Source organism: Haliotis rufescens, unplaced genomic scaffold, assembly GCF_023055435.1.
Source record: "Haliotis rufescens isolate VD_foot unplaced genomic scaffold, xgHalRufe1.0.p SCAF_3, whole genome shotgun sequence".
NCBI classification, from domain to species: Eukaryota; Metazoa; Mollusca; class Gastropoda; order Lepetellida; family Haliotidae; genus Haliotis; species Haliotis rufescens.
Genome location: NW_025964001.1, coordinates 33,636,926 through 33,656,792, shown reverse-complemented (window position 1 = coordinate 33,656,792; position 19,867 = coordinate 33,636,926). Strand labels below are relative to the sequence as shown.

The 19,867-nt window shown below is 36.6% G+C and overlaps 1 protein-coding gene across 1 annotated transcript; it reads right to left on the bottom strand.

The window, feature by feature from the left end:
* Positions 1–19,847, bottom strand: LOC124119864 (scaffold protein salvador-like). The gene is made up of 7 exons (XM_046482529.2): positions 19,290–19,847; positions 15,177–15,707; positions 13,140–13,382; positions 11,677–11,863; positions 11,148–11,314; positions 10,053–10,114; positions 1–9,258 (listed from the first exon to the last, which is right to left on the bottom strand). The coding sequence occupies exons 1-7, from the start codon at positions 19,387–19,389 to the stop codon at positions 9,025–9,027; spliced, it is 1,524 nt and encodes a 507-aa protein (XP_046338485.1). The 5' UTR covers positions 19,390–19,847; the 3' UTR covers positions 1–9,024.
* Between the last annotated feature and the right edge of the window lie 20 nt (positions 19,848–19,867).

The window sequence follows — 19,867 nt, the reverse complement described above, 5'->3', positions numbered from 1 at the left end:
GATTGGACTATGCACAGACTCGTTAGTCCAGCAAATCTGTAACTCCATAATACCAGCCTAGTTCGGCAAGTGTGGAAACTGGACTTTTAAAGTCAGTTAACTCTCTTGCCTCGGGAAGATGAAGGAGGGAAGGAGGTACTTCACTGTCAATATTCTTGTACAATGTCCCTAGGAGGAGGCGGCTTTAAGTGGTGCATTTGTGCCTAATCCCTTTGTCTTTTGGGGCAATAAAATATTTTGAAAACAAGTGAGCTAGATATATATCACTTTCTGCCACATTAGAAATTATACAGCTATTCTTGTTTTTTTCCAGAAATTCATATCATCTGCACTATTTCCAAAAACAATAAATGCCCGACCCACACAACTATAAATAACTTGTTATCTTATCATGAGAACTAGATAAAGGACAATACACAAGATTTAATTCAAACATGGTCATGTTCAACAAGCTGCTGACTGACCAATCACGGCCACTAACAACAACACAATAATTGACCATTAGACCAAACCAATTTAATTACTTGTTACAGACCTGCCTGGCACTGAAAGCTGAGTAAAAAAGAAAAAGAGAGTTAAATTTTGTGACATAAAATAATCATGTCTATTTATCTTTTGTATCATATTGTACAATCACATTGGCAATTTGACAATGTTTGTTCTCTCATCTGAAGCAAAAGGTCATAATTTGTCCCCGACATAAACTGAGCTCCCGAAAAGGAGGGTGTGTATTGTATGCAAGACACATATGGTAATATGCACAAGGAGCATGTTTGTATCTCCTGCCTTGAGGTATTTGGGATGCAAGGATCTGTAAACAAACAATTAAAATTGTTGGGCCTTATTATGATTTTAAATAAGGTATAAAAGGGAATGCCTCACATTGGAGGAGCACCTACAACACACCACAAGCATTCAATGCACTGAAAACGCTAATGTGATTCTATTTGGCAAATTATTTGTGATGTCAATGTATCCTATCCTAATACACCAAAGATGAAAAGGATTTCCACAGGTCAAGGAACCCATGACTGCTATTATATCAGTGTAGCTAAAATAATTTCATGTTGATGTACTGTACTGTACTGTACAGTACACATTCTATCTTTCTTTGATGCAATATCTAGTTTGGTAAAAAGATCACATTCTGTTAGGGATGCACGCCAATGCACACCACCGTGGTTACAAAGGAAATGCTACTTTTCTATTCAGAACATAATAAAACACAATAACCTGAATTTCTGTACAGGTATACGCTTAGGAAAGAAAATACATTTTGGCTACACTATAGAAATAAACCTAGGAACATTATGTCTGCTACACTTAAGAAATAAACCTAGGAAAACTGCAGAAAATAATTTGATAATATTATTTTTTTCTACACTGAAATAGCATAGAAATAGCGCCATGTTGAAATGTGTACATATTGAAAAGCACCAGATTTTCTTAAGCTTAACTTCTACAAAATCTCTAATGTTCATAAACAAGTTCCAAAACCTTGTGACATTGAAGACAACATATGTATAAGGGTGAAAGTGAAGTTTACCCTCACAAGAACTTATCAAACACTTATCAAAAAGGAAAAACCTCTTAGAAAATCACATGTACATTCAACATATATGTGGAATCATTGCACAGGACTGTAAACTGTTATAGAGAAAAACCTTAAAAACATCCATGGTGATTTATCAAAGATCCCATTCAGTCCCTGTGAAACAAGGTTCATAGACACCAAGTTGTGACCACAATACAACCGGTCCAGCAAACATCACTCTCTACCGCACGTTCAACAAGAATACAAAAAGACACAATTGCACTGCTAGGTAACAGAGTCACACGACACCCAAACATGTTAAACACTTTCACTAGTGTGGGTGGATACATATTGGAAGGTGAAAAAATATGATACAATTCTCATCTGAAGTATAAAACTTAGTTCTGCCCGCAGAACGACCAAATCTTCAAACAGCTTCAAAGACCGCTGTCACACGAAGATATGCTTATGATATTTACAGACAGTACAAAAATCTAGATTTGACATCATGTACAAACTGGCATTGTATTGTTATTTCACTAAAATCCTAGATAAACTTGTCATAAATCATACACTTCTAAGGCCGAAAACATGTTGTAAATATGAATTTGTAATCATCCTACATTGTTTCAATAGCTTGATTAAAGGAATAAAATTAATAATTTATATTTTTCCTCCTTTCATATTGATGAAGATACTCTGTAAAAAAAGAAATACTTTTACATTTTTTTTACAGAAAAAGGTACATTTGTTGACTTAAGCCCAGTACGAACTTGTGATGTATTTCAAAGACTGAAACACACGACATAGTCATCTCCATACTGCATATGTTACATCTACTCTCCTGATGAACCAGCCACTAGGAGACATTATGTACATGACACATCACCTTGTTGGCAGCCTTCCTTCACAGAGGAATATTCTCTTGACCCCTAGGACCTTACATCAGGGCAATTACAGAACAAAACAAATATCACCTCAGTATGTCAGAACATTATCCAGAAGTTTGACGAAATAAACCTTCTGTTTTTCATTGTAGAATAAAACCACAATGTACACACAAACATGCTGGAAGCCTATCTGACAGTTTCATCAAGTACTGTGGAATGGAAACCCCAGCTTCACATCAGACTGGCAAGGACAGTCCTACTGTTTCCTCCATGGTTATAACATAGTACTGATATCAATGTTCCTAAATGCAGTACAGAATCTTTTCTTAAACAACCCATATATATAAAGACTGATGAAAGGTCCTGTGTTGTGGTTACCTGAAGTTTGTCGAGATGTCCTACGGGAAGTAAACTAAATAGTCAAAAACTGGACAAAAAGACATAAAGGTATCCTTTTTCTGCCTTTGTTTTGGCCAAAAAGTTGTTTTTTCAAAATCCTGAAAAACATTGACAAGTGTTAGGAGACAAAACCAAAGGTAAGAGAAGTTATGGCAATTTACCACTTTTGGGAAACATGGTTCCAGTTTTAGTTACTACTTACTTGTCAACGAATAACTACATATAAGTCTATACCAATTCTTACAATTTGTCAGATTGACTGATTTCAAATAATTGATTCCTGAAGAAATGATACTCAAATATATTCCTGACTTCTTCAAACTCCTACATATTCTCTGACAGGTAGGTTAATAGAACACAAACTGAAAAACAGATATCTAACTGATTGAACTCTCAGACATTCACAGCAATTGTCAGATAACCATCATACTCAACCGTACTAATGTCAGACACTAACGGTGAATGTTTTATAGAGCATTGTAATACCAACAAACATTAGTCAGGAACTCGAAGGATGGATGTCTACAGGTGGAAGATATTTTGATTGTACACCAAACACAATAGTCCCATCTCATTATATCCTTCTCTAGAGAAATGTGTCATGTTTTCATGTGAGGGCTGGCCAAACACTCGAAACAGTCATGAGAATTTGATCTCATGCAATCCTATTCACATTATTCTTTCTAAGCGAGGACAACACTTTGTCAGTTTTACCACAATCTGGCCAGATCAAACCGAATGCAAATGAAAACATCATGTACGAAATTAGATGAAGGAAAACCTGAGGTGGGAGACTATGACAATCCTGAGTTCATTATGCTCTCCTTCAATGTAATTCCACTGAAGGATGACAACAGAATCACACTGCAGTTATTTCTATGCACATGGACAAAGTTAAGCACTGCTTACTACTTATTTCCACATAAAATAGACATACTCATAAACGGCATCCAGTACTAGCTTTCTGTACATAGTGACAAACCCATGTCGAAAAACAAACCAGAGTCGATTATCATATGACTTGTTTGGTTCCATGGCAACAGTTAGTTTGATTACCCTTTCACTTGTTTCCTCTGCTTGTCTGCATCACATGATGCCTTAGTACCTGCATCCACCTGGAGGAACAAATAATGTTCTTGTACCAACTCTTAAGCAGGTACAGTGGTATCTAATAGACATTTATCAAAATGAGATCAATGTCATGTGTCCATATCTGCAAAAGGTATGTGGACACATGGTGGAAGCAAACATATGCACACTAGAAAGGAGTGGTTTTTAACTTTTTTCCAGGTCTTTTAACATTCAGAAAGAAATGCATGACACTCTTCATCACAGGAACCTTTAATAGAAGACCATACTGCATTTAATGTGTACCATTCCATTGACCTTACATGCTTCCTTATTCATCAATGCGTGCCTAAAGGGTCTATCAAATGCATTATAAAAATTGATAAGGAACTATAATCCGTGTTACATACAGGTATTATTAGTTAATGCAAGAGTAACCTAATGAAAAAATAATATAGGATCATCAATAATTGTACATAAGTATCATAGTATTCATATGTGTTAAATTCACGTTTTACAGTTTGTAAAAAAGTATCATAAATAAAAAATAACTGTTACAATATACTGAAAAGATACTCACTAAATACATGTGAGAATGCCCCTAAAAATAAACCTTTACTAGTTTGATTATAACTAAAATTATTTAAAAAATAACTTGAGACCAAGAATATGACTTTCATGAAAAGACCTCATGCTATTTAGTACCATTTGATACTTGTTTTCTCCTTATGTGTAAAATGGTCACCTAGCCTTCTATTATGAATGTAAAGATTGGGTGTAACTTAGTCTGTTTGAAAGAGCTCAAGTTGTTGACAACAAACTTACAGCAAGGACTACTGGTACACCATGGCATCATCACACACAAAACCAACAGGACTCTTTAATAGACTAATTCCAGCACTCTTGCTGCAAAAGTTATTCTACTGTTATGTTAAATTTTGGTGTTCTTTTCCTACTAAGCATTACTATCGAATTCATCTTCTCCAAACTATATCTTCTAAAACCATGATCTGTGCAAAATATTTTACTACACAAATGCATCCTTTCTCAATACAAGTACCGGTATGTAAAAACTGGTTCCTATATGGTCACTGCATGACAGACCTATACCATTAATAACTGTTGAAACCTTGTTATTTTTACAACATTAAATTTGATTTGTAAGCCCTGAATTTGTCAACACAAGCATGAAATAATTAATCTGAGCTGATCAGAATATACCCCCAATGCTTGTAGTATGCATCTAATAAATACTGTTGTATGACTGTCAAATACTACCTGACTGAGATTTTCTTGTTCGTTGTCTATGAAATGAGACGCATTCATCTACTGCATCTCCTTTGAATCCCGATATTTATTGCTAATTGTCATAATAGGATAACCACTCTTTTTTTTTTAATAAGAAACTTGATTCAAAATTCTAGATCAGAGGCATCTTCCTGAGGCAAGAGTGTCCACTAGCCTATATATGATCATGGCACCACCCTGTGTAGAACATGAGTTGTGTCCCTTGTGATGAAAACATAATATCCAATCAGATCACTGTTCTTATTTCGAATGACTTCACAAAGATGACAACCATAGCAGACAACCTGGTTGATCAGATAACAAAAAGGTCTGAGATTTCATCCCTGACAGAGAAACAAAATGATAGATTACCCAGTAAAGATACTTATTACTGCTTCATTTTACTCTTACAATAACAGACGCATACCCCCATACATACTAGTGAGACTGCAGTGTCAAGAAACACTTCACATTGCAGCAACATAAATCGCCCAGCGGGGCATAATCTAAAAATAGCATTGCATCTAAGTCATTGCGATAAGTAATGAGTCGATTGAGTTAAAAAACAATGAAGTTTCCACTCGAAGTACTTAGGCGACTTGTTTGAAAACTTCGAAACACTTTGAAAATATTTATCTTAGCTTACTTTTTGGAATAATTTCAGAGCAAATTTGACAGATGATGGCTGTGGCTATAGCAGTGACCACGTTTTCAAAACAAAGATGATGTTTTTGTAAACGTTCTCTGACTGGACTATTAATATGTGCATTAGTCCAATCATATTTTAGCACAGAAAAGTAGGCTTGAAATTTCAAGGGTGGAAACTAGGCTTTTTTATAGGATAGTGGAAACTCTGACCCCAGGAAGATGGACTAGGGGATGATAAGCACCATGTGTTCTTGTAATTCGTCAAATGTGAGCAGTATGGGAGAAATGGATTGCAGTATTGTTTGAACCAATGTACGACATTGCTGGTAAACTGTTTTAGATAACTTCTTTGATAGGCATCTAGAAGTTGGAGTACAAAGGAAGGATAAGAATTTATGGATGAACAACTTCTTTAATACAATTAAGAGCGATGTTTCGGTGTAGGTTCTAACACCGTTATCAAGCAAGTGATGAAACGTCGCTCTTAATTGTATTAAAGAAGTTGTTCATCCATAAATTCTTATCCTTACTGTTTTAGATAGCTTGAAAACTATGTCACACAGAGTTGAAAAACTATGTTTTCATATTCATTAGATTTACAGACATAATTGTCCTGTAAGAAATGCAAGAAAATTAAACTTGCACTAAAATAATGCTTACGGGTATTGATAATTCCCATTGTATCCATGCAAAAGCAAAATACAGAAAACAATTCTGTGACCTTTACCATGTCTTCAACAGACAGAATGAAAATGTTAATGAAAAAAGAAAGGTTAATTAAAAATAGAGCTGATTTCTAATTACATACATTTTGGGTGGAAAAGTATGTAGCCAAAGATCCTGTAGCTCACCTATCTCAGTTGCATGACAAACTTGATAGTGTCCGTGTATACCAGTATTTGCTCACAAACTCTCCTCACCAAACACAACGATGGATAAGATGGTATAAATCCTGTTTGGTTAGATTCAATTGACCTAATCTAGGACCCTTTGGACCATCATATATTAATCATCAGATTATCATCCCCATCGTTTGAAAAACCTCCTGCCTCACCTCATTTTTCTTGTGATTTGGCTGTATTAGACTTGGTTTGAGGTACACATGTGCCACAATTGACCAAGTTAAAACATGTTTGTTTGATTTAGCTGGCTCCATGGTGGTGTTTACAATTCATATTACAATTTCATGAATCAAATACTGCTTGGAATATTAACACAAATGTTCTGTTTGGGTAATTACAATAAATGTGGAAAAGTACCAGGACACTGTGCCACCATGCAAGAATCTGAGCACTTTGGGCCAGGTGATGAAAGTTTAAAATGAATACTGATTTTCAAGGTGTGGTCATATAAATTAACCAGCCCTTACATTGGTATGATTAAACCAGACAATGAATAAGATGACATCCAGCTTGCAAGTGAAAAACCCCATTCTCCACATTCTCTTAATAAGCATGGCTGTGGTGAGGCTCCAATAGCATTAAACTTATAACATCTTTTAATATTATTCTCTCTGTCTCCGTCACGACCTGCCATACTCTCCAATCAAGAGGTCACATGAGGTGAACTTTCAGATCAACCAATTATCGGGAGACTTCTAAATTCTCATTACAAGTGATTGAACCATTCCTGGCAGCATATTTAACTTCTGTAGAAAACAAACATGAACTGACAATTCAGAATGGTGAACATGAATGACCAAGCTATTTTGTGGATATTTCATACCCTGTTGTTTCAGTAATTTCTTTCCACCAACAACATAAGAATTTCTTTCAGCTGAGGATTAATTTCTCCATGCCAACCATTAGTAAAATTGTCAACAAAGTGCTGTCTAAGCTGCCAGTTTAATAAGGTGAGATGAATTGTTCAAGAAAGCTGACATCTGATAAGCTTATCCACCACATATCCCTCATTTCAATTGGATCATCAAAGTTCACTCAAGGAACCTATTGCGACTTCCTATAGAGGTTTCATCAGATCTTGACAGAGAGAGATACAGATGAATTGTTTGATAGGCATTTCTTAGAAGTTGACAGATGACAAAGTATATAGAAAAGATACCATGTTGACTATTTATCCATGTCTTACCACAGAAGAATAAGTTCATGCAACAGGTATGTCAACCCTGTTTTTATTCTTTTAACATGTAAAATATTTCCTGACTTCTAACTTTTTCAAACAAATGGCCATTTTCATTGCGACAATTGTGCCTGTTATACATTGTAGGCAAGAATGTATGCATGTAAATACAAAAATGAGTCATTAGAAAATGCAAGAATACAGAGAAAGGTTATACACTGCTTTTAGCAATATTCAAGCCAACAAGGATTAGCTTCAGACATTTAACCCGAGGTCTTTGGTATGACAAGAAAACGCAAACCCACTAAGCTACCAATAACCCTATACAGGAAACAAACAAGGACTTAACATCTCACCCCAGTTTCCTACCTCATGCTGAGTTTACAGCAAATGAATAAATGAGTGAGTGAATAAGTGAGTGAGTGAGTGTATGTCAGTGAGTGTGTGTCCGTGAGTGAGTGAGTGAGTGAAAGACAACCATAACTTAAACAAGATTACACAACATCATAAACACAAACTAGCGTAAGATGCATATAGCGGAGACTTTCTCAGAGTACTGTCTCTACTCCCAACACTTGAGTATTTCCAATGAAAATGGCCATAAGCGTTAAGCTCTCAGTTTTACCATTCTATGTGCAAATGAGGGTATCAGTATTTAACTGATAATTATGTCATATGAATTATGTGTAAACGAATAAGCATAGCATACAGTAGTCAACACCTAAAAATATATGTACCATCAGTTTAACCTAAATTTTGTATCACATATATTTATGTACCATCAGTTTAACCTAAATTTTGTATCACATATTTTTCCCACACACTTCTATAATCACTTTTATCAAGTAATATTGTTACCTTGCAACATACACACTGTATCAACTATTTAAATAATATTAAAATTCTATGAAAAATTAGTAGTAGCACAACTATGATAACCTTTACAGTGTTTAAATCTTTATAATCATTTTCTTATAAAAGTGCCAAATAATGTGACATTAACAACATCTGAAATGCCATTTCGTCATTATTGAAATGGATTCAAATTTCTTTATGAAATATTGAATAACTTGTCATTTTAACTTAAAATTAGACCAATAAATTAACTTCAGGTTAACACTAGACTTTAGTTTCAATGTTCTGCGTGAGCATTCTTAATTGCTGCTGTTGCTGTTGTTCTTGCTGACGTTCCTGCTGTTCTCGCTGTCGTTCCTCCTTCCTCCGTTCCAGCTCTCGATACAGGGCACCCCGATATGCTTCATATGTCATAACTATTTTCTTCAGGTCTTCCTTACACAGTCGGACAAGCAGAGCATCATAGTATTCCAGTTCTGGGAGGCGAAACAACTCCCACTGTGAATACAAAGCAGCATTTTTAACACATTCATGGCATGGTTTTATATCTTGTAAAATACAATAATAATCACAACACAACAATAATAGTCCACTTACCAACCTGCTTACAAACCTAATAAATCCATACGCAATGTATGCTTGAAACACTGCATTATTATCATCCCAGTCAATGGATCAGTTTGCACTCAATTTTTTATTCTAAGCTCCCTGGGGAGTATACAGTCACACTGCCATTTCATCCTACCGGATGCTGGTAAACAGAAGCTTATTTCAAATAAAGTCTGCTAAACTCGGTCACACATCCAAGGACTGCTCACGACCTACATTGCTTAACTTCACCTTCCCTACTTCATGGGTAAAGAACAAAATGGTTTCACCAATGGTTCTATTTCTCCCTGAAGAATACCACTGTACCACTTGCCCCACATGTGTTAGAGGGACACCCTTGATCCTCACTGAACAGCTTATGTTCATATATCTGAGTCTATAACCCATGACCCTGTAACCATTAAATGTAAGCATATGTATTTAAAATATGGTTCCATATGACAAGTGCAAGAATAAAGAGACTCTGGCTTTCAAACCCATGACCATCAAATTCTGGCAGCACCAAGGGGCACAAATGTCAATCATTTCCACTCTTACACAGATGAGCTACCAGTGGTAAGTGATATCACTCTTCAACAATAGCAAATGCAGGTCATTCCTGCCAGAGTAATTCACGTGTCATTATAAAGGTAAAACCGTAATCTGCCTCTATAATAACATAGATAATAGACTGTCATTCTTACCCTCAGTTTGTGATCATGATCTGGGGGAGCTTTAGAATACACCATTAGAAAGTGGGGAATTTCTGAAATAAAACATATCAAGTAAAGGACAAGCACAAGTAGGCATGTACAGCAACAACAGAACACACATACTCAACATGTGTAGTAAAACTGTGTTTGTTTTATCACACTCAGCAATATTCTAGATAAATGACGGCTGCCTGTAGTTAATCAAGTTTGGACCACACAATCCAATCATAGATATTGTGAGCAACGATCCACATTGTTGGGCTACAAAGACACATAATAACCAAATCACCAAGCCTTGACCACCCAAACTATTTGGCCGATTCTTATGACTAGCAGGGGACCAATCTCATTCAAATCAGACCTCAGTTCTCGCTACAGCTAGACAAAGATCTAAGGACATCCCATTAGGGGTCACGTCAGAACGACCGTTCATCCGACCAATCAGAGCATCGCTTACTAGATTATGAAAGTGACAGTCGGAATGTGATTTCTAATCATGCAACCTCGAAAACTTTAACTCTGAACGATAGTTCCGGGTTTAACGACTGAATCCATACAATCTAGACTATCTATTAGCCATTACGGAATGTTCTTTTGTTCAGGTTTCAAATTTGTAATTGAGAATTTGGCAAAATGTTTCGAAGTGTAGTCGCCAATTTGAAATTAGTGCCCTAAAGCACGAGAAAGCTGCCTTCTGATTGGTCATTCCATTGGTTGGTCAAAGTTCACGCAAGGTCGGTCTGACGTGACCCATAATGGGACATCCTCAGATCTTTGTTTAGCGGTAGTGAGAACTAAGATCTGATTTTAATGAGATTGAGCAGGGGACCTATTGTAACTCAGAATCCTCACAGTGGGAATATAATTAAAAGAAAGAACAGAACATTGCACCTCTTATACTTATCATTTCATGCCTATACTGGTATGCATATCTACCAACTACCACTTGATATTCCCACACAAGAAATACATTTTAACCTGGGGCATGTAGGAGTTAAGCTTGCAATACAGATTTACTTGATGTACAATGGCTTATTTGTGGCTGTTGAAAGCTCTCAAATTTGTTAACAACAAACAGCTACTTACCTGTATGAAGATAAGGGTTAGCAGGTACGAGGACGTTGGTTTGTCTCGGTGGGCGGTACTCTATGTGCAGGGGTATCTGTGGCTGGCGGCCATAGCTCAACATCAAGCCATGCTGCGGGACTAGTGTAGTACATGGATGCTGAACTTGAGCAGTCTTTGACACATGGCTGAAACAACACTACAGATTGCAGTTACCATGGTAACATCAAATGGGTAAATGATAACCCGATATTGTATTTCAACCAATACACTTTATACAACAGTGCGGCTCATGCTGGATATAAATCAAGAGCTACACAGACACCTTGGCCGAGGGTTTGAGTGGAAAGTGAAAATCACTGTTTGCACTGTTCACTACATATAAAATCGGATATGCTTTTTGTGGTATTTGGCGGCTTTCTAAGGCAGACATAGGACTTGTGCCAGTACTTTGTCAGAATGAAAAATAACCATCGAAAGAACAATGGTCAATGATAGTTTGTTTGTTCTCACATACATGACATATAAACAATTACAGAATTCAACTGACTTGACATAGAAGATGCCATATTCTTTGGATTCTATCCTTTCCCATCCCGAGGGGAGGTTCTCCTTCTCCAGTGGGTGGCTCCAGTGGGTGGTCTGTGTGTTGTGGTCAATGTAAAACTTGCGCCCCCTCACTGTCCAGTCTTCTGACCAGCCGACCGGCAGGGGCATCTCTTCTGAACCATATCCAGCTGAAGACATTCAAATATTTACAGACTTTTTCATAAGTGTGACTCATCCTCAATCAAACAATTAAAAAATGGAAAATTTTGTTTTTACCTCCGATAGTTTAAGAATGTTACTGTCCTTGATGATTGTCACTCAACATGACATTGAACATATTCTCATTTTGAATGGTAGTAACTGGAACTTAACTACCATGAACAAAGTTCATTGCCATGGTTACCATTATGTGACTACATGATACTGTTTCATTGAAGGGATGATATAAGTCTGAGAACAACACCAAAAATGGAAATCTTGTTTCCAGTTTGATCTAAGCCATGTTCAACAAACCCAACTTCATGCTATGACCTGCATGCTTTAACATCAGCTTGACGAGGGAGGAAAGCCAGTAGTGATGCAGGTCTTTGATGTTTACCACTTTGATGAACCCCACATGCATGGGCATGGTGCTGACAAACTTAGATACATAATGAGGCTAAACTGGGATTTGAACCCAAGGTCTTAGGTTTCTAGCACACCTAAGGGACGCAACTCTGCATGACTTATGTTGCCTTACACAACTGGGACACCTTTGTTACCTGGCAAAAAGACTTTATGTGGTGGGATTTGTGAGGATATGCAACTTTATAATGTAGAGGTAACCTTTTCCTCAGAAACTGACTATGACCTAAACATGATATACATAACCTGAACGCTGACCTTGACCTTTGACTAAGCTTGACCAAAACCTTTTAAAAGAGGCCTCCATCCTAGAGGAGGGATGTACAAAGTTTAATGATAAATGCATTAATACCATTTGAGAAAGGTTGACCACAAGGTCTTATGACCTTGACCTTTGACATTTTCATGACAAGTGCAAAAAAATACCCCAAGGCTATTTGGAAGAAGTTAAAAAAAAGAATAATCTCTAATCATGCTAATGGCAATAATATTTTGTGTAGAAAACATTTTTTAAAAAACACCAGCAGCAGCAATCAAATTCCAACAAAACATTAAAAAAGTCCCAATTCACTATAGTGACTGATTATATGAATAATTAGTTTCACTTTTGTTTCTTTCACAAAATAATGATTGTGCAATGCTTAGGCCACTACTAATCCACTTACAAAGCACATGGCTCACCCATATAGAGCATAACAGAATTACCCCAGTCAACAAATCATTGTGCTTTAACATTTCATTTAAACTGCTCCCTATTTGTCTGAATAATAACCTTATCTTCAGTGTATTCCTATATTTCATGACTAGCTGTTCTCAATCCACTAATACTACAGGACTCACTTGATGATGATGTTGTGGAATGAACTTCTTGTGTTGTGATGTGTTCCACATGGGAGTACATGCTGGTTGGGACAGGTTGCTGGTTGGCAGGGTTCTGCTGAGCGTAGTGGTTGCGGATCTCCTGGTGGTACTGCTGGATCTGGTAGTTGTCGTCATACTGTAGGTTGAAGTACTCACCACTGTTGTTGTAGTTGCTGAAGCCGTAGTGTGCTGCAGCTGTTGTCACAGGTTCCTGGTTATCATCTGACAAAACAGAGTTGGAAGCTTTACCAATGGACACGACTTTGTGACTGGACAAATGGACGGAGGTGAGTGACTTAAGTTTGTTTAGCTGTAGTGTTATGATCTAACTTATCTTGTCGACTCAATCCCATGTTTATCTTAATAAAACTCTAAGTCTATTCTTTTCCAGTTCTTTTTCATATACCTTGGAATCTGGATAAATTGAACTGAAGCATTCCTACAACATGTACAACATGTACAAAACTTGTTATCCATTCTATTTCTAAAAAAAGCGTATGTTTCAACTTTGAGGACCAATCAGATCTCATCTTGGACATGGAGGTATGATAAGTGGTTTTATGCATCCCTCGTTAGGTTATCTATTTCAGGATAGCATGTAGGATGAGTGAGTGGTCTTTGGAATTTATCTAGACCTGCTCAGTGGCCAATATTGGGCCTTAATGCTGCAGCAAATGTCAGTAAACATACACAAATAGTTGTTAATATAGTCATAACTAAAACCATGGCTTTGTAGAGGTGACTTGTATTTCACAAATAACAGGGCCAATAAAGAAGAGGCTCCAACCAGTGTACTCAACATGTTGACTGCAATGTTAAAATACAATATAAACATATAAGAAAATGAGAACATAAAAAATCATTATTTTAAACAAAATGACAATGTCTTCCAAAAGGCAACTACTTTAGCATTTTCAGAATCCTAGATAAATCCCAGACTCTTAGCAATACTCAAGCCACATACCAGCAAGGCACACCAAGAATGGCCTTAACACATCATACCCATGTGCTGAATCAGACTATGGTTTGTTTTGATGTTTAACACTGCACTCAATCTAAACAAAACCTGGCCAGCAGACATGTAAAACAATAATTCTTTGAATTAGTCAGACCTAAATCATGTAAACAAACATATCCATAACTTTTCAACAAAACTGAAAAAAAATCAAAATGTTCCACTTAATGATCACTTGTTGTGATAAAAATATTTATTAACAGATATCTTGATGGTCAATGATTAATATGTTTATCATCATCACTTCACATTGTTTATTTCACATTCTCACAAAGAGTGGTCACTGCATTCCCTGCATATACTGCATCAATATTGCTTCCCTGGTTCATCCTGTATTGTCACAACAGGCTGTCCAACCTCTACAGGGTCAAGCACCACTTAGCATGCTTACACTAGGGGAATGTAATGAATCTATGCATCGCGTCAATGGCTACTTGAGACATCCTTCAATATCCCAACACACTTCCTATAACCACATTACTCTGTCCTCGATCATCAAGTGAGTGAGTAAGTTGGGTTTAATGCCACTTTGTATATTATATGTCACACAGTGGCTGCTTTATGTGGGAGAAAAAAACTTAAATAACTCGGGATGTGGACATTTTCCACTTTGGTGAAACCCCTAATCAAGCGTATGGTGCTGACACACCAAAGATCATCAGGGATTTGAACCATCAAATAGAATCCTTGCACAGCTAAGGGACATAACTCACACAACAATTTGGGAAACCTTTGACCAATTGGAAACCCATGCACCTGATACTGAAGTGAATATAGTAAAACCTAGTCGAACAGTCACCCCAAATATGTGTCAAAATGTCTCATTGTTACAAGCATGACATTCCCAAACTTGTAGCTATGCATCATTTTTAGTAGATTTCAATATTAGCATATGGACTGAACTTACTGTATTTACTAGAAAAAGGACAATTTGAATCGACTAAGTAACTGAAGTTGCAGTCTGTTCAGGTGACATTAATAAACAGGAACTGCCAACCTACCTTCTCGAATCATCCCATGAGAATTAGGGTTTCGGTCCTCCACTTGATGGGTAGGAAATGTCTGCTGTATATTTTGTAACTGCTGATTTTGTAAATTTTGATAGTGACCACTCTGAGGTATTGAGATGGGTCCTCCTGTGTTTGACAAGGCAGTGGTAGCACTGGACATAGCACCCACTGGATATGCATACGCCACATTAACGCCACGCGATTGAGGCGTGGTTTCAGTTCTTGAAGGAGCAGGGGAGGCAATACGTATATTCTGAATCCCTTGACTGAGCTGAGACATTTGTCCTTGTGAGCTTGGTGCCTGTTGTTGCTGGTAGTGCTGGTACATCTGTCTGTCCATCTGCACCGGGGCACTGGTGGAGACCAGGGCATACTGGGCAGGCTGACCAGCAAGCCGGGACTGTGGCGACGCCATGGTGTTGGGGATGACATTGCCACTAACTTGATGAGGAATGTAGGATGCAGGGGACCTGGCCGTCCGCCGCTGGAAGTTTGTGCCCTGTCGAACAGGTGTGTGATAATCTGAAAAGTACAAAAATCATGAAAAGTAATAAATATATAGCAAACAGCAAGAAGTATATATCTTAGGTAAATAATTAGTCAGGGTAAATCATGAGTGAGGAAACGAATATTGGGAATATTGAGTAGTTGGGAATAAAGCATGGGAATTAAGAATAATCTATTTTAGGTCTACCATTGGGTCAATACCAGTTGGAAGTTAATCATGAATATTAATAAAATCTATTCTTGGGAATTAACAATAATCTATCTTAGGTCAATCATTAGGCCAATACCAGATGAGAATTAATCATGGGAATCAGAATAATCTATTCCAGGTCTATGATATCATTAGGCCAATACCAGTTGGGAATAAAGCATGGGAATCAGAATAATCTACCTCATGTCTACCATTAGGCCAATAGTAATTTACAATTAATCATGGGAATTAAGAATAATCTATGTTAGGCCAATCTTAGGGCCAATTATTAGGCCAATAACAGTTTGGAATTTGATCATGGGAATTAAGAATGATCTATATCATGTCTACCATTAGGCCAATAGTAACTTGGAATTAATCATGGGAATTAACAATAATCTATCTCAGGTCTATGATTATGATTAGGCCAATACCAGTTGGAAATTAATCATGGGAATCAGAATAATCTTAATCTATTTCATGTCTACCGTTAGGCCATTAGTACTTAGGATTTAATCATGGAAATTAAGAATAATCTATCTTAGGTCTATCATTAGGCCAACACCAGTTGGAAATTAAACATGGGAATCAGAATGATCTTTTATAGGTCTACCATTGAGTCAATACCAGTTAAAAAAAAACCATGGGAATTAACAATAATCTATATCAGGTCTATCATTATGATTAGCCTGATACCAGTTGGTCAATAAAGCATGGAAATCAGAATAATCTTACTAAGGACTAATCTACTTTAACATGTATTAGGTCCATACTAAATCAGTGATGAGGTTGTGACCTATATATCCAGTATGACCTGAATGTTAAGACTAAAAGTACTGGCTAGTATTACCAAGCAAAAAAGTAATTTAGTGTGTCTGTTTTACAAAATTATGTTTCTTTTCCAAACTTCTCAGACTCATAAATGTATAAACTTTTAGTATGGTCTGAAAATGTGTTTGCTCAAAACTGAAATAAAACTTTTCCCTAAATATTAGTGAAATGACTGTTTCAGATATTGTATTTTATGTGCTTCTATCCATAAATGTCTCCTCTTGCATATATTGTATTGTGACACACTACAATATTTAACTTATATTGTTGTGATGGCCTGTTTAAACAATACACCATTTGTTAGGAGTGATCTTGATATAGGAAAGGTGCATACGTTAGGATTGTGCCTAGTTGTCAGTCAACTGTTGAATGTAAAACCAAATCCATTTCATGAGGTTTCACATGTTAATTATCACCATGGTCACTGTCAAATCTATAGTTATGTGTTGAAAACAATGTACATCTACCTCTATTGTACCATGACAACAACAATAATAAATTGGGTTTATTTGATGGTGAAATAGTGAGGCCATAACAAATATATAACCACGTTGGAATGAAAATTCTAAGCCAACTCAGCAAGAATCTCCGTAATAGCGTGATGTTTTAGGTACTGGTGTGGTGATAAAAACATTGACCAACTTCAAATTTCTATGTTTGATGCATACAGTAGATCTTAAATCAGACAGTTGTACAAAAAGTCTTGATGTTAAATTGGTGTGATAATCTGCGTGTAAACATGGTAAATAGCGAGTGAGTTGGGTTTAACTTAATGTGGGAGGAAAGCCCGAAGTGATGCAGGTCTCAGATGTTTACCACTTTGGTGATGCGCATGGGTATTGTGCTGACAACCCAAGAAACATAATCGAGGCGAACCAGGACTCGAACCCATAATCATTGGTTTCTTGCATGCTCAAGGGACGCAAGTCTGCACAGCATATTGTGGCACCTTAGACGACTGGGACACCCATATCCCACATGGTAAAAAGGTGTACACTGCTATATGCTTGGTATGATGATAAAGAAGAATGTGGCGCTCACCTGTCTAGTATGCATTGTATATGTTATGCATTTCAGCTGCTCTTTTTTTCAAAAGAAAAATAGAAAATATTCATGTGTACCTGAACATGCTGAATAGTTTCTCTATCTCAAAAAGTATTGTTACAGGTGTAGAAATAACCTAGGAAATATGTTTTTGCTATGCTGAAATGACATAGAAAACTATGGGAATAATAGTGATGTGGCCGTCAAATCTGCTGTTTTAATCAGAGGCATGTCATTCTGTTTAGAAAGACTTCCCACTGCAAATAACAGATAATTAATCGGACAAATATATTTCATGTGTGGTGTGATGAGTATTCCGTGATTAAATCATTCATGTGGAAAGACACAATACCTAGTTAAATGCAAGAGTGAGAACAGTAGCTTGATTAGGTAATCAACAGTCATTGTTAATTGGCTGTGAAGTCTGTGTAGATAGATACCCAGAAAGGTTTGTCAAGGTGTGCACAGACATGTCCAGTTGAACATAGGTTGTCATGTACACGTGTACAGGAGGTGTAGTTAAATGGGTGGACTATGCTATATGACGGAAACTAAGGATGCACAAATATGTCACTTTCTACTTTTGAATCAGCATTAGCACCAATGTTATGTAACAGTGGGAATCTTTAGATATAACCGAATACACAAAAAAATGATTTTATTTAGTTCTCCCCTGCTTTAAGTACCATGAGTAGGTCAATTGTCAATGTCAGCATGTACTTTGCTTACACTAAACTCAGTCTAAGACTTACATAAATTTTCTGCTTTAACCATTTTAACCCACAGATATATCGACAAAATCTTTACTGAATTATCATACTCTTGTTGTAATGACTGTAGGCAAACCTAGCATTAACTGCATAATTGTTTCAGAAAGCATTTACGTTCTAGGTGAATAATACCAATGTCATATTGAGTTTTCCTTCAGCTTATGAAATCAACAAAACTTGGAGCAGAAGATCTTCACAACAGCTGGACAATATGGCTAATTACAGTCACATTCATTCTCCTAATTGATAAGTTACCATGGTTACAAAAGCATTTTGCATCATTGTTATACTGAATGCTTCATTGGCATTGTTGGTTACAGGTAATTAACTCAAGAAAGGTTAGAATAATGACCTTTTTAAGATATGTTGTGTCATGTCCCACTGTCCACACATGCTTTCTCGTGATTTTATTATTGTTGTTTTTTTTTATACTATTGACCAGAAACTGACTGCTAACATGTTATTTGGGTGAAAAAAATCTATTTTGAACATGATGAAACTATAGTTTTATGCTTAATGTCTAAAACTATTGACAGTTATTTCAGTAGCATCTGCTGATCATAGGGGAAGTGAATATTGTCTCAAGCCAGGGTTAATAATAGTACAACAATGTCCTACTTTCTAACAGTAAACACCCCATTTTTGTCAGATCTTATACCAAATCTGACATACAAGGTATTCAGCCACAGGATTCCCACAGAGTTGGGATTTGGAGGCAATACCAAATATCATTAACAAAAGTATACTAAAAATAATGCTTACTTCGTAGAATAGGCGGAGTGTCCCGTTTCACATATCTGCCTGCTATACCCTCATTCAAGCCAGAGTCTTTTTTCTTTGATAACACTCTTCGTTTGTCCATGCTTATATATTATACAAATCTAACAATAATTAAATAAATGGAATGCATTAACCTTTGTGGTTCTTAAATTTGATTTCCCAGGCATAAGTCAAATGAAAACACAACATGAAAGAAATCACATATGGGCATCACAATATGCTTCATCAGGCATACTAAAATGTCACTGTCATCCCTTAGGTAGCTGACGGAATAACATAGGCATCCTAAAATGAAATACACAAAGCGAGTGATGAAAAAAACACATCAGTGAAAACGAGCCAGAGGTCGCAGACTTTTGGGTAGTCTATTCCATTAATTAATCATAGATCGTGTGATTCTATGGGCACACATCTCCATTGATTTTCGACAAATAGTATCCTTCATTCTGTTGCAGATGTAGCTATTAATTGCAAACGAAGCACAAAATATTTGACCAGATTCAGGCACATAAGATTGTAAACACTGGAGGAGAAACCGGAAATACCGAAACGCCGCTGTC

Bases quoted from the DNA above. Each gene is read 5' to 3' on its own strand.
- LOC124119864 (XM_046482529.2), bottom strand. From the start codon at position 19,389: ATGGACAAACGAAGAGTGTTATCAAAGAAAAAAGACTCTGGCTTGAAT. The intron at 15,708-19,289 runs GTAAGCATTATT...TGTACTTTTCAG, and splicing joins CACTCCGCCTATTCTACGAA to ATTATCACACACCTGTTCGA. The intron at 11,315-11,676 runs GTCAGTTGAATT...GTGTTGTTTCAG, and splicing joins TATGGCATCTTCTATGTCAA to CCATGTGTCAAAGACTGCTC.